This window comes from Eupeodes corollae, chromosome 2, assembly GCF_945859685.1.
Source record: "Eupeodes corollae chromosome 2, idEupCoro1.1, whole genome shotgun sequence".
NCBI lineage: Eukaryota > Metazoa > Arthropoda > Insecta > Diptera > Syrphidae > Eupeodes > Eupeodes corollae.
The window spans coordinates 115,502,545-115,524,360 of record NC_079148.1 but is presented as its reverse complement, the minus strand read 5'-3'; the positions used below and the strand labels follow the sequence as shown (position 1 = coordinate 115,524,360).

The window sequence follows — 21,816 nt, the reverse complement described above, 5'->3', positions numbered from 1 at the left end:
ACATCAAAAGTCGAGAAACTAAGGCGAGTCAAAAGCAGAACTACGGCTACAGAACCTATATACAAGTGTACGAGGACGAAGAGAGTATCTAGACAAACTTTAATTATACGGATGCTTTTCATCGTGCCCATATTATGATTTTCACTACGGATAGGGATGAATGTCCTTTTTATAGGTTGAAATTTGTGTTTATGGTTTATGATGTACAAACATACATACATACCTTACCTCCATTCCTAAGTATAGACTTCGTATTCGTATTATTTTTTTCCATTTTTTTAATGGATTCATCCATTAGAGTGATGCTGATGCTTATGCTTATGCTTCTCTATGATGAGGATGATTGCTGTTGGCAAAATGAATGAATGATGATGATGTTGATGATTATGTAGGTGAGTGGTGAGTTCAGGTAAAAATATTACAATTTTTTCTGGTTGCTGCAAGAAAAATCTTTGATTTGTAGAAAGAAAAGAAACGATAATTGAAAAAAAAAGATCTTTGGGTCAGTGATGGTTAAAAGATAAATACTGCGAGTTGTCTCTTTAAGGTTGATCTAAAATGCAAGTTTTTTTTTAAATGAATAGTTTTCAAAAAAAACACATGATTTTTATGTCATTTAAATAAAATGGAAGAGAAGTTTATGCTTTAATCCAGGCACAAAGTTGAGCAAATGCTATGAACACGATAAAACTCTTCAGTTAATGTTTCAAAGATTTCTGAGAAATATCAGTCAGTTTTACGGAGCAGGAGGATTATATATGTACAGAATTCTATTCTCAAAGCATGTTTTTCTAAAAAAAAATTATTCATTCCTAATATCTTAAGAAAATAAAATTATTAAACTAAAGTCGTGATATTCATGATAGTCCGTAGAAAACTAGGGCCTAGTGACTTACAACTCTCAACCATTCCTGTGTGCAAGTAATGGCAGGAATAGAGGGGACCTACAGTTTATATGCCGACTCCGAACGGCTAATTTGAGAAAGCACTTTTTCATGACATTACTCTTGGAGAATTTGTCAATTTCTCGAAAGAGACAGTACCTGTGAATAAAACTTTAGGTGGCCCAGGCAGGGATCGAACCCAAGACCTCTCGCATGACAGTCCAACGCACTAACTATCATACCACGGGTACTACTATATTCCTGCATAAGCATCAATTATATTATTTTAAAACAGAAATGGTCCATAAATAGAGCCCTGAGGAACTTAAGAAAAATATTTTATTTACTGATATTTCTTAGACCCTTAGGTTTTTTTGGAAAAATCCAAATATGAATTGAATTAGGTATATATTAAGTTTATATTGCTAAGAAATGGATTAAATTGATAAAAACAAGATTTAAGTCCATGTTCGGAATTTTGATCGAAAGTGAATTGAAATCACTTTACAATTTCACTTGAAATGAAAATGCATGTTCTGCAATATGATCGATCTCGAAAACTTCGAAATTGCTTCGAACTGTCAGAACTGAAGTATCACTCATTTTCGTTTTGTTTCTAAAGTAAAATGTTTGCTGTTTTAAAATTGGATGCAATATTTTTGACAATTTTAAGTGAAAAAAAGAAGCAGAATTCAAGAGAAAACTAAGAAGACGCATTTTGCGAGACAAGTCAAATATATTGGATTTTCCTGGCATAATGTAAGTGTGCGAAAATTATGTAGAATTGTTCTGAAAAATAAAGTAAATTCTTGATTTCCTCTGTTAAGCTTTCATTGTAATTTTATATTAAGCAAATATGCTTTTTTATATGTTCTAAGGGAAATAGAACCTTTTATAATACCGGTTGGTGGAAGAAACCTTTTTCAAAGTGATGAGAATTTTACCTAAAGCCCGTCATCAATATTCTCATAACTTTTATAATACCTTTATCGATTCCTTCAATTCAAAAACTTGCTGAAACCCTCAGATTTCTAGCAGAAAGAAGCTATCAAAGAACAATTCACAGAAATAAAAAATGTGATTTGAATAAGTTCAAGTAATGGAACAAACAGAAATACACAACGTCCATTTGCATGTTCGAAAATCCAATTCACAATAACAAATTGTATAAAACCCAAATTCACTTTCGCAAAGGGTATTTAGAATAAGCGAAATACAGAATATGGGCATTATTTCGATTTTTCCCAAGAAGGTCATAAAAAGTACTTGTTTTTTAGTGTCACATGAATAGGGGCAAAATCTAAATTTACCTACTAGCGTGGTTTTAATAATATAAAAGGATACTTTGATTGTTTGGGAGCTTAGTACGTGTATTAATTTAATAGAATCAAGAAGTATAGGTAGAGGTATGGGTCCAAACAAGAAGTAAATAAGCCAAATTCGAGCTTACCGAGATCTCAGCAAAACCATCCGTTTTTTAGCCAGCAAAACTAGAAGAAGTTCAAATGTTGTATAAAACTACCTCAAAGTTAAGGGGTGAATGCTAGTAGATCGACTGTTGATAGGGTGTTACAGAAGGCAGACGATGGACTACACCAAAAAAATGAGGAAAAAATCACCATTGAATGCTGCACACATAAGACAACGCCTTAATTTTGCAAAAAAATAAATCAGGTGGATTCAAGCTTGGAATACCATCGTCTAGCCTAGCTGTTATTTCCATTTAAGAAAGGAAAAAATCTGTCTTGAAACCGTCATAGCAAAGGAGGCGTTGTAATGGTATGAGGAGCAATCACCTATTACGGAACCATGGAGCTGGATTTTCAAAGCTCTAAAATGACGCCAATCACTTACAAATCAATTCTGGAAGTGGCTTTTCCGCAGTTTTCTGAATTATTTTGTGGACAACGGTGGACAAGATAATGCACCAATGTATACTTCCCGGACAGAGAATCATTGCTTACAACATCAACACCTGTCAGTGAGCCTTAATTGGCAAGTTCTTACACTTGCTGCCCAGGCATTGATTTATTGATTAGTTTTTGAAAATAACCAAAAGGATTTTCGCAAAGAATTACTCTCTCATATTTGGCGAAATTCTTTGAGTGAGTTCTTCTTTCTAAGCTACCAAGCCATAACAATTTAACTTCATTGTGAACTTTGGTATTGGCATAGTCTATCTATATGTTGATTTTTTGAGTAATAAAAAACCAAAACCATATGCATATAGGATAAACCCCAGCCACCACGATACTTTTACAAGGAGACCATCCCAACATATGTTCCTGGATTTAACCAGGGGACTTCCCGTGGTACCACGTTATCAGTGGTATGTAAAATTAGTCTTTGATGTAGTGACATCTAGGGAAGATAACCTTAGAAGTGGTCGCCCGTCATCTTGTGGGATGTAATCAGCCGAGCTTTATCTACAATGTACATAATTCCTAAAAATGATTTTTAATTCTACTTCAGACTTATTTTTGAACTAATTTGAAATACCGACGACTTATAGTCATTCGATGTGTATATATACTGTATTTATAGTTTTTTATAATTTTTATCAGTATATCACCTTCTAACCCAGAGTAAGGACAACAGTCCTGTGTTTACCATCTTTCGTAAAAGGAAAGGACAAAGAAGAAAGTAAACCGTTGCGTCTTGCGTTTGCCCACAAGTTGAGAATTTTCTCAGTGCAATTCTATGATGTGCCTTTTTCAATAGTTATGAATAGATCAATATCATTCATTTCTCTAACTTGCTCTCCGGGAGCCCTCACGTGGAAGTGCAAGCATATAGTATCCTTGCATCTACACGGAAGTCAGTTTGACTCCCATACCGAACAAACAACAAAAGCCTGGATTTGGAGGCTGACCTGGACATCATGGAAAACGTGTGGGAATGGCTTTACAGAAGAGTCTTCCAAAAAAAACCCTACGAGATTCTTGAATATAAACTTAATATGTACTTACATACTTCATTCATTCCACATTTGGGTTTTTGAAAAAAGTGTAGGGTTTGAAAAATGTCCTTAAATTAAAAAAGCAAAAAAGCTTCCCCCTATTCATATGACATGAAGTGTATAGCAGCACCAAACAAATAAAAACCTTTTTATTTATAAACCTGTTTCGTAAATTGATTCGTTATCATCGACAAGGTGGTTAAATACGCCGCCGCGTGCCGGCCGCCGTCTAAAAAGTCTTAAGTTTGGCTCTGGAACTTGTCCACATTATGATTCGTTGGTTAGGGTAGACTTAAAAAGTTGACAAAGCTCTAGAAAAAAAAATAATTAAGTGGTGCTAAGTCACACGGCCGACTGGGCCATGGAAATCATAGCTATGTCCAAGCTTGTGGCGAATTCCTGACCAATCTTTCCATAAAAGTTCAGGTCTTAGCTAAACGGAATAAACATTTTACTATCTTTTTCAATACTGGCCTCCACGTTTTTTTATCCACACTAATTTATGTCCTTGTTTGGGGCTTGAGGTCAAAAAAATGTATTTGATCCTAAATATTTGAACATTTTTGGATGAATTGCATGCGAAATGGTAACCGATCTGAGGACAATATTCAAATTAAAACTAACAAGAAAGAATTATCGACATGAAATGCTCATAATCGGTTGCCGCGGGGACAACTATTAATTAATTGCAAGTTTGTTATTTAATCAAATCAACATTGATATTGAACATAAGTCAATATTTTGGGGTGTAAAAAACTGCTTGTTAAGGCAGTTGCTAATTGAAGTACGTCTGGGGGCCCACTTTTTAGTTTCGACTATCAATGTTTTCCACACCTGCGATGAAATGATAAGTAATGGTTCCGGAAAGTTGCACATAAAAAAAATAGCCAGAAATGTATAAAACATTCTGGATTTTTCCCTAGAAGACTCAATCTTTTAAGTTTTTAAACTACTGCTTTTTTCATTTAAATTTTCTGGAGGTCTTACAATTCACAGAAATTTGCAAAATGCCAGACAAACCTACGCAAAACTCAATTTTCACAGTAGGTACTACTTTTACTATGAATACAGAAAAATGCTCAAATATTAAGAATTAAAATGTTTGTTAAAAAACTTTTCAAACTTTCTCCAATAAATCGGTTGAACAAACCGAAGCAAGTGCTGCTCTTAAGAAGCAAAGTCTGATTGAAGGATTTTTTTTAAAGGTCATGTTTGTGCTTTGGGGTTTTTCTAGCTGTTTTCAAAATGTTTTTGAAAATACGATCAGAATATATGTATTTTTAAATTTTCTGGTCTAGTTTCCATTTTGCTTTCTGGTTATATTTCCCTGTCTGACCCAAATTTCAAAATGTTTACTTATTTTCCATAAAACAATCTACTTCTTTTTTTTAACGTTTTTTTCCTACACATTTCTTTCAAAAGACCAATAACAAGTAAACGCTAGAACCAAAGTTAAGCCTTACCTCAGCATTCCATTGCACCATGGTGAATAATTATAATTAATTCGTGTCTTCATATTTCAATTCATGCGAAAAATAACTAAAAATATCTAAAGTACACAAAATAGCAAATTAATTAATTAAAAAAAACAAAAATTCCCAATGCGTCGTTTCGTTATTTGTATATTTGAAAACAATATTAATTAAAAAAGAAACCCGTCAAATGATGTGGCGTCATCGTCATTCTTGTGGTCATTACCTTCTTATAGTTTATGCACAAGTTTGTTATCCTCGTAGAACAAACAAAAAAGAAGAAGGAAACATCACACACACCCACACACACACATTATAATATTAATGTTTCGCGTTGCAATTTAATTATCCTGATTTATTATTTATAGAACGCGAGGACCGCCTATTTCATTTCCATTTCCATTTGCGAAAAAGAAAAAAAAAACAGAAAGAGGAAAAAAGAACTCTCAACTGAAATCTAGGTCAACAGTTCCTAGTTTTTATTTCTATAGAAAATGCATACTTCGTGGTTCGTTAATTCCCAGGAGCTTTGCATGCCTCAAGTGGCTATGGTTCAACCAACCCCTAAACGCAATGATTTCTCTACTGTATTTCTGTATGACTATGGCAGCAGTGCAGATGGTGATGGTTGTACTGTGTAGTGTGATGGTTGCCAGGATATAACCAACATTCAGGTTGTTCTCTCTCCCATCTCAAGTTATTTTCTGTTTTTATTTCCCATTCTCTCTTTCTTTGAATGCAAATCAATGGTGGGAAAAAAGGAGGCAGTTTCATCATGACTAGGTGGTATTGAGAAGGCACCCAATCCCTGGCCTAGTCGGTAGTGGTGTTTTCGTTTACCACCCGCTTCTCATGCAAATCAGTGGATTTATGGAAGATTTGAGTGCTCCTTGCAAAGCAACACACACACACACACACACGAAGACCACCATCATGACGAACGAAAAAATCTTAAATCTCAAAAATTCTTATTGAGTGAACAAGACTCCAGGTCATATAATTTCCTTCCATCTCTACAATGATGGTAGCGCGACGGCAAAGTCGACTTCTTCAAAATAAAGTACCATCTTTTCAAATTTACGTTCAACAAAGAAATTCAATAAGGAAATAGCCTCAAGTTCAAAGCAATTTTTCAGCGCCACCTGATGATGGTATAAGACCAAAACTCATACCCCGTTTAGGAAAATTGTAAAAATATGCGCTCATATTCCTCATAAAATGGAATTTATAAATGATTTTTTTTTCTCTTCATTAATTATGGGAAAATTCTGAGAGATTCCTGTGCGCCCAATCATTATGCCATAATCAAAGCAAAGGATTTTCCTTCTTCTTTATAGTCGTAGGTTAGTGATCCTTAAGTAATACGTATATAAAACTTCAAACAAATTTTCTTTATGAAAAAGAAAATTTCTTATGCAAAGAAGTGGGATTTAAATATGTTATAAAGAGTACGTAACGTACTAGTCACGTAATGTGAAAGTTAAGTGTGTTTAAGCTTAGTAAAATATTTCTTTGTGTATATTTACCACAGAAAGGATTTGTGTTACTTTGAAACATGCAATAATTGCAGACTATACCTAGAATACCAGTAATATGAGAGTGAAAATAGTGAATTTGTTTAACTTATATTACGTGAATGAGTTCATGTACAATAAAACAATGTGGGCGCCTACATTTATCAAGATAAGGACAATGAACTTTTGTGTGTGATGTATGCGATGTTTTACATTTATTTTTATTAGGTTATAAAAGTTGTTATCAAGTCCCTGTTAAGAGCAACAAAAATTAATTTTATGACTGCTTTACGTGTTTTGCTCAAAAAGACATTAGAGAAATCAAAACCGAGTATAGGACAGTAAGGATATGAAAAATATGAATTTAAATTATTTTAAGGTCGTATTTGTCCAAGCTTTGTTGTTTTTTAAAGGTTTTTTCAAGATCTCATATGATAAAATCCATTTGGCTATTAAATCGATTTTCTTTAAAATGAAGACTAAAAGCTTAAAACTAATTTACGTTTTTTGTGTTTATATTTCTTTATTAACTTAATTGTTTAGAGTTCAGAGAGTCAATTTATAAAATCTCTGTTATTTGTAATAAAAACAAAAGATACATCTGTGGCGTATGAGTAATTATTTTTTTTGTTAAATTTCTCTTTATTAAAAGGTTGTTGTAGTGTGTTTTATTATTGCAATTTGGCGTGATGTGCAACTATTTTTAGTTTTGTAGTCATTTTTTAATTGATATGTGTGCAGTTGAGTTTTCAATTTAAAGCTAATGTAAGGGTGAATTTAAAAATTGATAATATCTCAATTACACTACATGAGCTTATTTGAAAAAATTGGTTCAACAAAATTTGGATTTTTGTTTAAAAGCAATATTACTTTTAGGTTTTTATGTATCTTTATATTTTATTTATTGATCTTTTATTATTTTCCCATAGGAAGTTATTGTAATGGGTGCGATTTTTCAAATTGATAATTTTTATATTTCTCGACGTTTCAAGGTCCCAAAAAAAAATCACAAAAAATGAAAAAAAAATTGTCACCTCGAAAATTTTACGAATACAAAATAATTTAATTTCCTAAAGAATTTAGTGCAAAAAAAAACTAACCTGGTAAATTTTTTTTTAGAAAAATCGAATTGACAGTTTTTTTTTTACAAAAAATAAAAACTTAAACAAAAAAAATTATAAAAGTTGGTAATAATTGATTTAATTAAACTACTTTATCTTTTAAAACCTATTGTTGTCAACATTCAGTTAAATTTTGAGACAATTTTAATTGACAGGTTTTTAACAAAGAATAAAAACCTAACAAAAAACTATACTAAAAATGTACTTAAGACTGAAACACTTATTTACTTACTTAAGCTACAGTCCTGTGTGAACTAGGGCCTCACCCAACAAACTCCTCCATCTAGCTCGTGCCCTAGCTAGATGTCTCAGCGCTTCAAGTTGGGTGAGGTCACCTTCCACTTGTGCGCGCCACCTGATCCCCGATCTTCCTCTACTGCGTTGTCCTGTGGGTGTGGATTCGAAGACTTTTCGGGCCGGAGCATTGGTTTCAATGCGTTTTACGTGACCCAGACATCTTAGTTGTTGTGCATCTTCTCCTCCACTCCGCTTCGATGCATACGGGACCGTAGATCACACGAACTTTTCTCTCGAAGCGACCCAAGGTGCTTTCATCCGCATTTGTCATAGTCTATGCTTCTGCACCGTTAAGCAGGACGGGGATGATAAGGGTCTTATATAGCAACACTTTGGTCCCTCGAGAGAGGACATTACCACTCAATTGCTTTCTTAGTCAAAAGAAACAGCGGTTAGCAAGAGTTATTCTACGTTTGATCTCAGCGCTGGTGTTTCTGCGTTTACAGCGGAGCCTAGGTAGACGAAGTCCTTGACTACCTCAATGTTACGTCTGTCGATGGTGACGTTTTGACCAAAACGTTCGGTGTTGTATGTCCTTTCTTGACGACTTTGTTTTGCCCTCATTAAACGTTAAACCGATTTTTGCCGCCTCTGCCTCAATACTCACAAAAGCCCCATTGACATCACGCTGAGTTCTTCCGATTATGTCAATGTCATCAGCATATGCCAGTAATTGGACAGACTTTTGAAAGATAGTGCCTCTAGTGTTGGCGTGTGAGCTCTGCACTATTCTTTCAAGCACGATGTTAAAAAAATCGCATGACAGCGCATCACCTTGCATAAAACCTTTTTTGATATTAGATATTATTAGATTATAAGAATTTTTTTTAAATATTGTTAACGTTAGATTTTAACGAATTAAATAAATAAATAAATTGACATCAAAAGGTTCTGTTAAGTTGTTTCCAACCTTTATGGAGCAGCGTGAATTCTCCATGGTCATCCCGCACAAACGGACGAGTTTGGCAGGTATGCCAAAAACTAGACATGGCTCTATACAGCTCGTCCCTGTATATGCTGTCATATGCGTCCTTGAAATCGATGAAAAGATGGAGGGTGTCGATTTGGTGTTCTTAAGTTTTTTCCAGGATCTGCCGTAATATGAACATTTGATCAACTGTGGACTTTCCTTGTCTAAAACCACACTGATAAGGACCTATCAGGTTGTTGACCTTGGGCTTTAGACGTGCACTTATTACGGCAGAGAAGATTTTATAGGCGATATTAATTAGACTGATTCCTCTATAGTTGGTGCAGTTTAGAGGGTCATCTTTTTTCAGGATCGGGCAAACAATACTGAGGTTCCATTCATCGGGCATGCTTTTTTCCGACCATATCTTACAGATAAGTTGGTGCATGCTCCTAACCAACTTATCTCCAGCTACTTTAAAGAGCTCGGCATTCAAGCCATCCGCTCCAGCGGCTTTATTAGACTTCAGCTTAGATATGGCAATCTTTACTTCGTCCAAATCGAGAGGACGAGATTGGTTGCTATCGTCGTCTACGTTCAATGGATCATCCTGCCTGACAGCGGAATTCGGTTCGTCATCGACGTTATACAGTCTGCAGAAGTGGTCCTTCCATATCCTTAGCATTGACTGCGGTTCCACTATGATGTTTCCACTTTCGTATTTGCAGCCTTCGGTTCTAGGTTTATGTACCTGTGAATTTCGTTTCATCTGTTCATAAAATTTTCGAACTTCATTTCTGCTTTTAAACCTCTCAAAAAGTCGGCGTTCCTCTCGCCTCTTCTGTTCATAGAGCTCACGAGCAGCTGTAGCTCGTCCTTTTATGAAGCGCCGCTTTGCGTGCCTGTTGCTTAACTGCATTTGCCTGCCGACATTCCTTATCAAACCAGGGGTTCCTTGTTGCTGGCTGTATGAAACCCAGCACATTAGCACTGAAGACTCAAATAGCTTTTCAAAAATTAAAAGTATTGTCTTCAAACTCTTTTCATTTCACAAAAAATACTGTTTTAGATATTTAGTAGATTTTTTTTATAAAAATCCGTTTTTTCATAAAAAAATAAAATGTGCAAAAAGTACTACTCGTAGTCAAATTTGGTAAGAGTTGATGTTCGGTTCTCAATTCCTCTTCAATTAATTTCATTCATCCAATTTGACTAAAATTGGTAAATATTTGTATCGACTAAAAATCTATTTAAAAAAACTAGATTTTCAAACTAAACTATTTCTTTATACACATACAAAATATTGTTGGTAATTTTAAAATGTTTGAGAATAACTCAACTGACAACTTTTTAAACCCAACACGAAAACCTAAAAACTTTTAAGCAAGACAAATCTACAGAAGGAATGGGAAGTTATCAGGGTGGGTCGCATACCAGCCTCTTTTTTTAATTATTTTTCGATGATTATGAGTACTTAATAAAGAAGGACTTTAAGTGAAAAAAATTGTAAATATTGGCTTCTCTTTGCTTTTACATTAAACTCCAGCTCAAACTCTTAAACAAGGTAATTCATATTTTTGGAATTAAGGGTATCGTCAATAGAGAGGAGATTGACTTCAAATTTGTGTTTGCAAAAATATCGGTACCTGCAATATAGTGAAAATTTTAAATATCCTGAAAAAGTGAAAATTGAGATTTATTTTGTTTTTTTTTTTTCAAACATTTGTAAAACTAGATGAGAATATATTAAAATTTGCTTTTAGTTGTAAAGCTTTTTCTTTTTTTTGAGTTGAAGTTAAGCTAAGTGTGTGTAACATATAATAGGAATTTTGTATAAGTTGAAAAAGTCTGCTGAATGGCATTATTTTTCTAATGTTTATGTAATATTTCATCATTCAAATGAAAGCCGCGGTTTCTTAAATCTTGTCTATAACTGTGAAATCGCTCTTGCTAATCTTTCCATCCTATTTGAACTTAATGTCTTTCGTGTCCATATCATCAAGTCATCAAACAAAAACCGCCGCTTACCCAAAATTCAATTTAAACATTGATTTCTAAAAATCATGCTCTTGGTTTTAATAAAGGTTATTATCGTTCCAAGTTGAACAATTTCATTCGTTAACGTAAATCCATTCAGCCAGAAATGTGCCTTGTCGCTGAAAATGATTTTGCTATGAGAATTAAAGTAAATTTTCAACCTCTTTCGATAATTTCCAGTTGAATTTTGGACGAGTAAGATTACAAGTCCAAGTCACGATCGATTGTAGTCTTGAAGGGTCAAGTTTTTACGCGCTACGAGAATCGATTGCCTAAGATTTCACTGCTCATCCCACGACAGCTTGGTTGTTTGTTTACTGAAACGCTATGAACTAAAACTAATCCACAAACACCCTTGTTCTGAAAAACGATTATTGTGACCATACCATAATTTGAGAAAACAAGCTGGATTATAGTCAATTTCAAAGTGTAGTTTGAATAATACGGGAACTATCAGCTGTCAAATCACATATAACCTATTGTAAGACTTTATAATGTCGAACACTCTGACAAAAAGAGAGCGATGATTAGTGACTTTTTCATTCAGCAACTGAACAACCATGATGTGCAGAAGCTGTGATTTCAACAAGTGACACAGCTCGTGGCACAATTGATTTAGTGAAGGAAACGTTTGGTAACCGCAGAGTTTCACGTTAACCGCGAATTAGACTCCAAGATTGTGCGATTTAACGCCGCTTTCTATTTGCTATGATGATATGTTAAATCCCTTGTATACGTCAATAAGCCCAGCAAAATTAATCACTTGGAAGGCAACATTTTCTGCGTTATAACCGAAACACGAACACAAATGCTAGAAAAATCAGTTGCAAATTGGTCACATAGAAGAAATCATATTTAAATTACAATGCTAGAAGATTATCTTTCGAATAAACAAATTTCTTCTCAATTTTAAACAATACCGATGTTCCATTGTTGTTCATTTCACTCTTAGGTGTACCATAGCGCCATCCTCGTTCGTTCAACAGGCTCGATAACGATTGCCATTGACTGTAACGGCCACTCCTTGCTCATTTTCGAAGAAAAATGTCCCAAGTATGCGTGCGGGTTTTGCAGTTCCTCAATGCGACAATTTTGCTTGTTTACATACTCGCCAAGATCATAATGAGTTTATCTGTAACGATGATTGTTTTTGGTAGAATCGGCATCTTTTCTAAGCGTTGTTTCCGGTATTGTTCCTAGCGTTGTTCAAGCATATTCGTTCATCGGAAGGATGAAACTAATTATCTATCAAATTAGACATGAGCTAAGTGTTACCATTCACGAAATAATCACTAGTTGCAAAAACCAAACGTTAGATAGCGGACCTTATGTAAGTTGGTATTAAAATGCTTCATTAATGATTTGGGCCTTTTAGGACATGACTTTTTGACAGTGTGAGTACAGCTTTGTTACATCGCCATTGTAGTTAAGAAGAGCTATAACTTCTGCGTTTAAAACATCACTGCCAAGGAAAATTCTTCTCATTTCTTTCAGGATTGGACACTTTCTGATTAAATGCATCTTACACCGACATGTTGCAAAGCGGGAAAATTATTAAGTGGCTCTATGAAGTCGCTTGAAGGATACATTCAAACCTGTATTTTGCGTCTAATTTAGCGATAAGATCAAAGAGTGCAATTTTGACATCTCTTCTATTGCATGACTGCATGTTGAGGGTAAAATTCATATCACAATATTCAGTTAGTTCAAACAGTATTATAGATTCTGCTACTGTAGTGAAAACTTTGTATTTTAAACTAAGGCAAACAAGATTGTTTTCAAAGCATTTTTTCCAAGTAGCTCTTATTGCGCTTATTTTACTCCCAATCCGAACTTTGTTCACCATTCCACACCGCAGTTATATTTCCGTCATAAAGGTTTTCTACCAGCCTTCCAAATTTTGTTGACATTCCCTTGTTGTACAGCTTTTAAAACAAGGCTCATCTGTCGATATGTACACAGGTAACCTATTTGTGCCAGACTAAATTCTCAAATCTCGGTCAAAACATATTTATTAAAAAAAAAAAATCAGCTTTGTCACAATTTTGTTAAATATTATGAATACACTAACAAAATATTACACCAAAGTAAACAAAAAAAATATGTGTATTTAATTAACTACGATTCAATGGCTACGTTAAGAGTATATAGACATTATTATCAAAATAAAGTTGCGAAAATAAAAATAGTGACTAGCTCAAACACCGAAAAATAAAAACACATCAGCATTATTTTAAGCTTATCTATTGCGACTCTTCATAGAGCTTATGAATATATTTTCATATTAATTCAGTAAAAATAGAAAATAAAAATCACAAAAAAATCATTAAGGCAAAGACTGGCAAAATCAAAAATAAAATGGTTCGCATCATGTGAACACATGCGAGCCTTAAGTGGATAACATGAAGGATGTAGATTTTCTATCCTAACCGACTGTGTTTTGTTGTCCATCACATTAACCATCATAAGGATACACAATCTTGTTCGTCCCCTCGCATGGCAATTTGTTAGACGGAACATTCTTATCGTCGCACATCTCTTCGAGTGTCCTTGGGATACACTACACTATACTCTTGGTACACATAACAACCATCTTTGGCCATTCATTGTATTATAGGGTGAACCTTTTATTATGCAATTAGCTCTGTATATTTATATGTTTCGTAACCAGTCAACTTGACACCTCCTCAAGACTTGTTGTAAGGTACCTATATATGGAGGATTGGAGAGTGTTTTGGCTTTTGGCCTTATCGATCGATCTAACCATTAGCTTCCAGCAGAGCAAACTGAAAAAGAAAACAATATTCGTTTCAATTAACCCAATCGCTTGAGAATCCCACACAACTTGAGCTCGAGTAAATTTTCGTTATAAAGATCGTCCTTCCTTACCCATGAATATAAACAATTTCAACACCATATCAGAGTATGGTGTAGGCAAGGAGGAATGGAGTCTTTTCCTAGAAGCAAACGAGAGGGAAAAAAATAAAGTCAAATGATTCCCTTTGGGGCGACGACGGCGAGGGTAAATGGATGAATAAAACTGGCATGTTAAGCACCGCAAAGGCTAGCATCAATTTACAGGAACAATTTTGGGGGGTATAAGAGAGGGAGGGAGAGTGAAGGCCATATACTATGGCACTAGGCCATTTGGGAGTATTACTCTGCATCAAGGATATTCGCATACTCCAGAAACACGATGAAATTAAGTTCATTTATTTAGCTTAACCATTATGAGGAATGTGAATCTGAGCTAAACATATACAGACCTCGATATAGAGCAGAGCTCCTCCGAAGTCATATTGTAGACTTAGCACAACGCATATATTTAGATCAGGAAACAACAACAAAGAATTTGTAGAGCTATTTCTTAATACACAAACCGATATACTCATGTAACGTAACTACGAAATATTCATAGAATAAGGACAAGGAGTGGGGATGTATATGTTAAATTTATACTTGCGGTGTATATTTATCTTCGTCATCATCATCATGGGCTTGACGGCCAACGATTTACGCTCTAGTGAAATATTATCCTGATTTTCCTTCCTTCAATAGAGCTACAGCAAAAAAAAATAAAATGAATGCAAACAACAACAAAACCATGGAACATTAACGTAGCAACATGCTGCAACTATATGTACATACGGTAGAGAATGGTGATGCTTGTAAAAAGTTGGAAATTCGTCTTCTCGTGACATTAAGATGAATGTTCCATCAGACTTACATGCATAACACTTTTACGAGCACGCATGTAATCAGAGTAAAATTAGTTTCATTGGTCGTGAATTTGTTGAGACGAATTATTTCTAACTCAGCTATAATTAAATTAAAATAAAAGCCCCAGAACACATCTGTGTAGGTTCGTACTTTTTATTTGCACGTTATTTATATTCATACTTGCATACGAATATTTTTAGACTCAAATGAGTTTTCAAATAATCGCGCGCTATCAAATCATTAAAGTAATCCCCCTATTATTGTACCTTGTCTGTTGGATTTTAAACTCCTATTGCCAGAAAAACGTTGTCTGATGGATTTTAAACTCTTATTGACAGAATTTTTAAAAATTTTATAAAATTCTTCGTTAAAAATGGCGTATTAATTCCAATTTTTTTAAAATTAGTTTTAGCTTAAAAGCACTTACATTTGCAGCACTAATTCTTACTTACTTACTTAAGGTGGGCTACAGTCCGGGGCGGACCTGGGTCTCAACCAACATGCGTCCCCAGCCAGCTCGATCCCTAGCAAGCTGTCTCCAGTTTCGCACGCCAAGTTGGTTGAGGTCTTCACCCACCTGCGTATTCCACCTGAGTTGCAATCTTCTTTACTGCGCCAGCCGGCCGTCCCTCGGGATTGGTTTTGTAGACCTTTCGGATTGGAGCGTTGACGTCCATTCGCTCTACATGAACTTCTCATCTAATTCATTGGACTTTAATTCTGTTAAATAGGTCAGTGTCACTGTACATCCCGTACAGTTCGTCGTTATATCTTCTCCTCCATTCATCTATGCATACGGGACCAAAAATCACCCGAAGAATTTTTCTCTCGAAGCATCTTAAGGCGCTCTCATTTCTTTTGACAGAGTCCAGGCCTCAGCGCCATAAATGAGAACCGGTCTGATGAGTGTCTTATAGATGGTGATTTTAGATGCTCGAAAGAGGACATTCTTCTCAATTGTCTTCTAAGTCCAAAGAAGAAGTGATTTGCAAGAGTTATTCTTCATTTGATTTCAGCGCTAGTGTCGTTGTCTGTGTTAATAGCGGTGCCTAGGTAGACAAAGTCCTTAATTACCTCAAAGTTATAGCTGTGCATGGTGACGTTTTGTCCAAGACGTTCTTGTTCAATGTCCTTTTTTGATGACAGCATATACTTGGTCTTGCAATCATTGACCACTAAACCCATCTTCTTCGCTTCCGTCGCAATGCTCAAAAAAGCTCCACTGACATCACGCTGTGATCTTCCAATTTTGTCAATATCATCTGCGTATCCGAGTAATTGGATGGACCTTTGGAAGATTGTGCCTCTATTGTTGATTCACAATTGACATTGCTCTGTACAGCTTTTCCCTATGGATGCTATCATACGTGGCTTAAAAATCGATTAAGAGATGGTGGGTATCGATTTGAAGCTCCTGGGTTTTTTTCCAAGATCTGCCGTAGTGTGAAAATTTGGTCCATAGTAGAGTTTCCTGGTCTGAAGCCACACTGATAACAACCTATCAGGTTGTTGACGAACCGCTTCAGACGTTGTTGGCAAAATTTAGCGCATTTAGGTCATGCTTTCTTCCGACCATATTTTGCAGATAAGTTGGTGCATGCTCCGTACCAAGTCATCGCCTGCTGCTTTGAATAGTTCGGCAGCGATGCCGTCAGCTGCAGCAGCTTTGTTTAACTTAAGTTTAGATATAGCTATCTTCACTTCGTCAAGTTCTGGTAGGCGGAATTGTTGATCTGCGTCGCTGAGGTTGAGTGGTTCTATCTCCCTTACAGCGGAATTCGGTTCGTCATCGCCGTTATATAATTTGGAGAAGTAATCTTTCCATATTCTCAGCATCGACTGCGGTTCCACTACGATGTTCCCATGATCGTTCTTACAGGCTTCGGTTCGCGGCTTGTACCCTTGGGAGGTTTTTTTTATCTTTTGGTAAAATTTACGAACCTCATTCCTGTTGTGACATCCCTCTATCTCCTCGATCGCGCGCTTCTCATGCTTTCTATTTTTCCATCTAAGAAGCCGGTGTTCTGTGCTCTGGTCCTCCTGTGCAAATACGTTTTGTATGATTGTTGTTTCGCTGCATGCGTTTTGCCGGTATTCGTCGTTAAACCAGAGTTTTCGCTGTGGTGGCCGTGTGAAACCTAGCACTTCAGAGGTGGCTGCAAGGCAATGTTGCCACTGGTGGTTTATGCAGGCAGCATAGGACTCCTTAAGAGGTTATTAGAGACTAGATCGGAAAAGGACATGGCAGTCTCTTGCGATTGTAGCCGTCTAACGTCGAATCTTCTCACAGTACTTCCTTGTTTTGGCTTTGATTGGGATATCTGTAACCGTACCTTGGCTACAACGAGGTAGTGGTCCGAGTCAAAATTGGCCCGTTTGGAATGTTCGGATATCCTGTATACTGGAGAAGTGTCGTGCGTCGATCGCAATGTGTTCAATCTGGTTGACAGTTGATTGATCAGGAGATTTCCATGTCTCCTTGTGGATATTGAGATGTGTGAACTGCGTACTAGGTACCAGAACGTCTTACCCCGCAGCGAAATCGATCAGCGTGAATCCATTGTCGGAGGTGGTGTCGTGCAGGCTGTATCTCCTCATTATTCCACCAAAGATGTTTTCTCTTCCTAGCTTGGCATTAAAATCTCCTAAGACAATTTTAATGTCATAACCAGGGCGCTGCCCATATGTCCTGTCCAAGAGCTCGAAGAATATGTCTTTGGTGTCTTCATCTTTCTCCTCTGTTTGGGCATGCGCGCATAAGAGGCTTATGTTGGCGAATTTAGCCTTGATGCGGATTGTCGTGATGCGCTCGCTCACACTGTTGAAACTCAAGACTTTTTGAGTCTAGTTCCAACAACAAATCCACACCCAAATAGACGCTGTCTTTGTTCTCGGTAGCAGTCGCAGTCTTTTAGTTTCCGTTTGCCCGGTCCATACCATCGCACTTTTTGGATGGCCGTAATATCTGCCTTGTAGCAGTTTAGGGCTTCCGCTTATTGTTCGGCTGCACGTGATCTGTTAAGGGACCTAACATTCCACGTACATATCCGAAGTTCGTTGTCCTTATTTCGTTTGCGTTGGTTGTCAACAGTGAATCCGTCCGTATCCGAGGGTTGTTGGTGCTTCGCAACTAAAGGTATTTTTTAAGGGGCAGGAAGTCACCCCGACGGCACAAACCCCAACCTGGAGGGCCAGATAATTAGTATAACTCTAAAGATGGGGAGCCGGATAAACCGCTACTTACAGGCCTGGGCTCCGAATATGTCGAAGAAGCCCTATAAGGTGTTCACTAAGTAGTGCAATCTTACTGGAACTATAGACGCCACCGTTGATTCTATGTCGAGAATTCATCCGCTGCCGTCTGGATAAGGAGAGGTGCCCTAGCGGAAACATCTCTCTCCCTTTCTCGTTTACTGCCCCAAAAACTTTCCACTAGGGTTATAACCCAATCTCCAGTTGAGGTACTAGGAACCCGATATTCACCACGGGGTGGTGAGATAAATAGTTGATAGACAGAGGTTGGTTTTGAGAAAAACCTGTGGACGCTTGTGTCCTCTTGAATGCACATGTCTACCATTTGAACATCGCAGCACTAATTCAGCATAAGAAATTCAAAATCAAATGGGGTGGCGTAACAGCCCGTTGTGAACCAGGGCCTAGTGACTTACAACTCTCAACCATTCCTGTGTGCGAGTACTGTTGTCAGGAATGGAAGGGACCTACAATTTAAGGCCGAATCCGAACGGCTAATTTGAGAAAGCACTTTTTCATGACAAGAATTACTCTTGAAGAAATTGTCAATTTCTCGCAAGAGGCAGTACCCGCGAAAATTAATTTTTTAAATTAAGGTGGCACAGGCAGGGATTGAACCCAAGCCCCTTGCATGACAGTCCAACGCACTAACCATCATGCCACGGGTACTACATAAGAAATTACTTCTCCCTATATATAGATCTCTAAGTGGTTAGTAAGTTTCTGCAATATCGTAAATAGTGATATTAAGCGGGTAATTCTGTATCCACTTCCTTTTGTGCTTTAAGTTAAACCATTTTCGAAAGCAGATATAGTTTTAAGATAGAATTATTATAAATAAAGTAATTTCAATATATTATCGGAATACACCCTTTTTTGTTGCAACATTTAAGAGTATCAATTTTTTTTATAACTTTCTCCTAAAAATAGTTAACATCCATTTATAATTTGTTTTCTTTATTTTCAGGTAAGCTAATTGCTAATACCGATGATGATAATAATGGTAAGCAATCATCTATTTATATAAAATTCCTAATCTTACACACTTATTGTTTAAAATTGAGTTATAAATTCTTTAGGACTACAAAAAAAATGATAAAATAGGCATTTCAAGAACTTGATTTAATCTAAAATCAGAATATCCGTAGGTTATTTGATATCATTAAATAATAAATAAACAAGAATTTAATTTATGATATCCGATAAAACAAAAAAAAAGAATGAAGTGAGTTATCTTGAGTAAAAAAAAATTAAATAAATAAACAAAGTGAGTAAACAATTTGTTGAAATTCAAATTAGTCTTCTAGCTATTCCATGTTTGTTTATACTTTTTTTTTATTTTCTCTCTTCCCATCGAAAAAGCTTTACAAATTACCCACTCTCTTAGTTCGAAAAAGCTGTTCAAGTTGTTTTGGAAAATGCTTTTTCGTTTAAAAATTAATAGAATAAAAGTTCTTAAAAAGTTTAGTTAGAGCTTTTTGAACTTAATGCGCTTTTTTCATAGGGTATGATATTATTATTCAATAAGTGCAATTTCTGAAAAAATTTAAAACAAATTTTTTGATTTATTAAACAATTTTATTCCGAATTCTTCGACACTGAATCATTATTCACAGATTAATGGTATTCGTTGACGTCGAAAACAAATGTTTGTTCTACTTGATTTTTTTTTAATCTTTCGGGCAAAAACGTGCAATTTTTTTGACTTAATATAGAATTGAGATGAAATTCTGTTATTTTTTTGAATTATGTATCTTAAACTTTAATAATGTTCTTCAGACTAAAATTTTGTAAGATATTGATTTTTTTATAATTAGCGAACACTAAAAGGGTTTTGTATACCTTTAATATGCCAAAGACACAGTATGAGCATTAGGAAAAGAGGGAAGGGAGCATTAGGAGAAGAGGTGTCGGTGTACAAAGAAAGATAGAGCGTGGCAAGGCGTTCCACATTCGCGTAGTACGGCTAAAAAAAGAAAATTTCTACTTCATAGTACGGCCGAAGTTGGGCTCAAGGGTAAACTGATGGGCATTCCTAGAAGCGCGGGTATTACGATTAAATATTCTGAATATTCCTTAAAGTGATATATGTTAAGTTATCTGTCTTATACTCGTATATTGCTTATAGTATTTCTTATGAACGGAATATTTTAAAATTGTATACAGTAAACTGGCGAAAACGTGAACTATTGAAAACCAAGCGTGTTCATGTTGACGAAGGTGTAGTTCTTAAAATCTTTTAAAAAAAACTAGACCCTTTTTTCAAATTAAATTCATATGTTTTTTTTTTTCAAATATAAATGTACATGAAAAAATATATTTGTGTTGCAATTAATGGAAAAAAATGCTTAATCCTTTTCTCAATTTTCTGTTTTTTTATTTGGCTGAAAACAGCTTTTTCACGAAGACATTTTTAGTACGCCGATATCTGCTGTATTAATGTTTTCATATTCAGCCCCTTCCAAAACCTTATTGAAAATGTCGATTGCTTCCCTAGGCTCTATTCTGGTATGCGCTGTTTCTAGAATACTGTCCTCGCTTTTACATTTGTCACTGATCAAAACCTCGTTCGTTTTGGTCTTGTTTGGAAGATCTTCATTCTATTCATGGACTTCAGCAAGCGAAGAAATGATCTACATAGAAAGGCACAAATCGAATCAAATGTTTTTCTGTAAACATAAGAAAATGTTTAAACCTCTGGATTAATTGCGTGAAAAAGTTCTAGTGTACGTTCCTCTTGAGAGTTGATTGGCGATTAAACTCTTTCTCTAAAAACAGCTTTTAGGATATCCTCTTCAGAGTCTTTTTCATTTCTTATTGAGCTTAAAATATTCGTCTAGCATTTTGTTATTCTTTCTTTTTCAAGACGTTGCCAACCCGAATTTAAAAAGCAAATAGCACCTCTTATGTCAATTTTTGTAACGTCAGTTTTTTCGGTCACAATTGATGCCAGCATTTTGGTCCATCGGCTGTATGAGCGGCGGTGTGACATTCGACGCCATAAACATCGCATTTATTAACCCGTCCTCAGATGTTTATTCGTTTTCGGTTGGATGAGATGCAGTATTATCAATTAAAAGAAGAGCTTTTGTGGGCAGCCCTTGGTGTTTTATGAAAACAATTGAAATCAATGCAAAATTGCAATCTGTTTCCTACCTGTGGTACGAAAGAATGATGAAACCAATTTTTAAAAATAGCAGCTGTCATCCATGTTGATTAAAAATTCCCCGAAGAGCGAGTATTTTTTGCCTTCCCAATCACTAAAAGCTTAACTGTATGTTCTCCTGTTGCGTTTGTACAAGCAAGAAAAGTGACGAGCTGTTTTTCTTCCAGGAGCATTTTTTCCTAAAGATAATACGTAAATATGTCTTTTCAGGAAGCAACTTCCAAAGTAATCCGGATTCATCCGCATTGTATATTTGATTGTGAGTTAGATCCAGCTCTTTTATTTTGCAGCTTGAAGCTTGTTTTTGAAAGGGTCCACAAGGTCAGGTCCAGAAGATAACTTTTCACCACTTATTTTGGTAAAACCCTCACATTGCTTCTTTAATCTTTGCAACCATCCGTCACTCGCATTAAAATCGCCCTGCGTTTCCTTAATTTTTGAATGGAAAAATTGTTTTGTTTGTCAAACGCATTTTAAATTTGTT

At 35.7% G+C, this 21,816-nt stretch overlaps 1 protein-coding gene across 8 annotated transcripts in view; it reads left to right on the top strand.

Moving 5' to 3' along the window:
- LOC129948093 (phosphatase and actin regulator 2) overlaps nt 1–21,816 on the top strand; it is a 417,788-nt gene that overhangs the window by 265,775 nt on the left and 130,197 nt on the right. For 7 of the 8 annotated variants that reach the window (XM_056058921.1, XM_056058925.1, XM_056058923.1 and 4 more), the window contains exon 6: nt 19,134–19,169. The exons of the other annotated variant lie outside the window; for it this stretch is intronic. In XM_056058921.1, the coding sequence (XP_055914896.1) occupies nt 19,134–19,169 (36 nt within the window). The remainder of the gene's footprint in view (nt 1–19,133; nt 19,170–21,816) is intronic. 8 annotated transcript variants of the gene reach the window in all.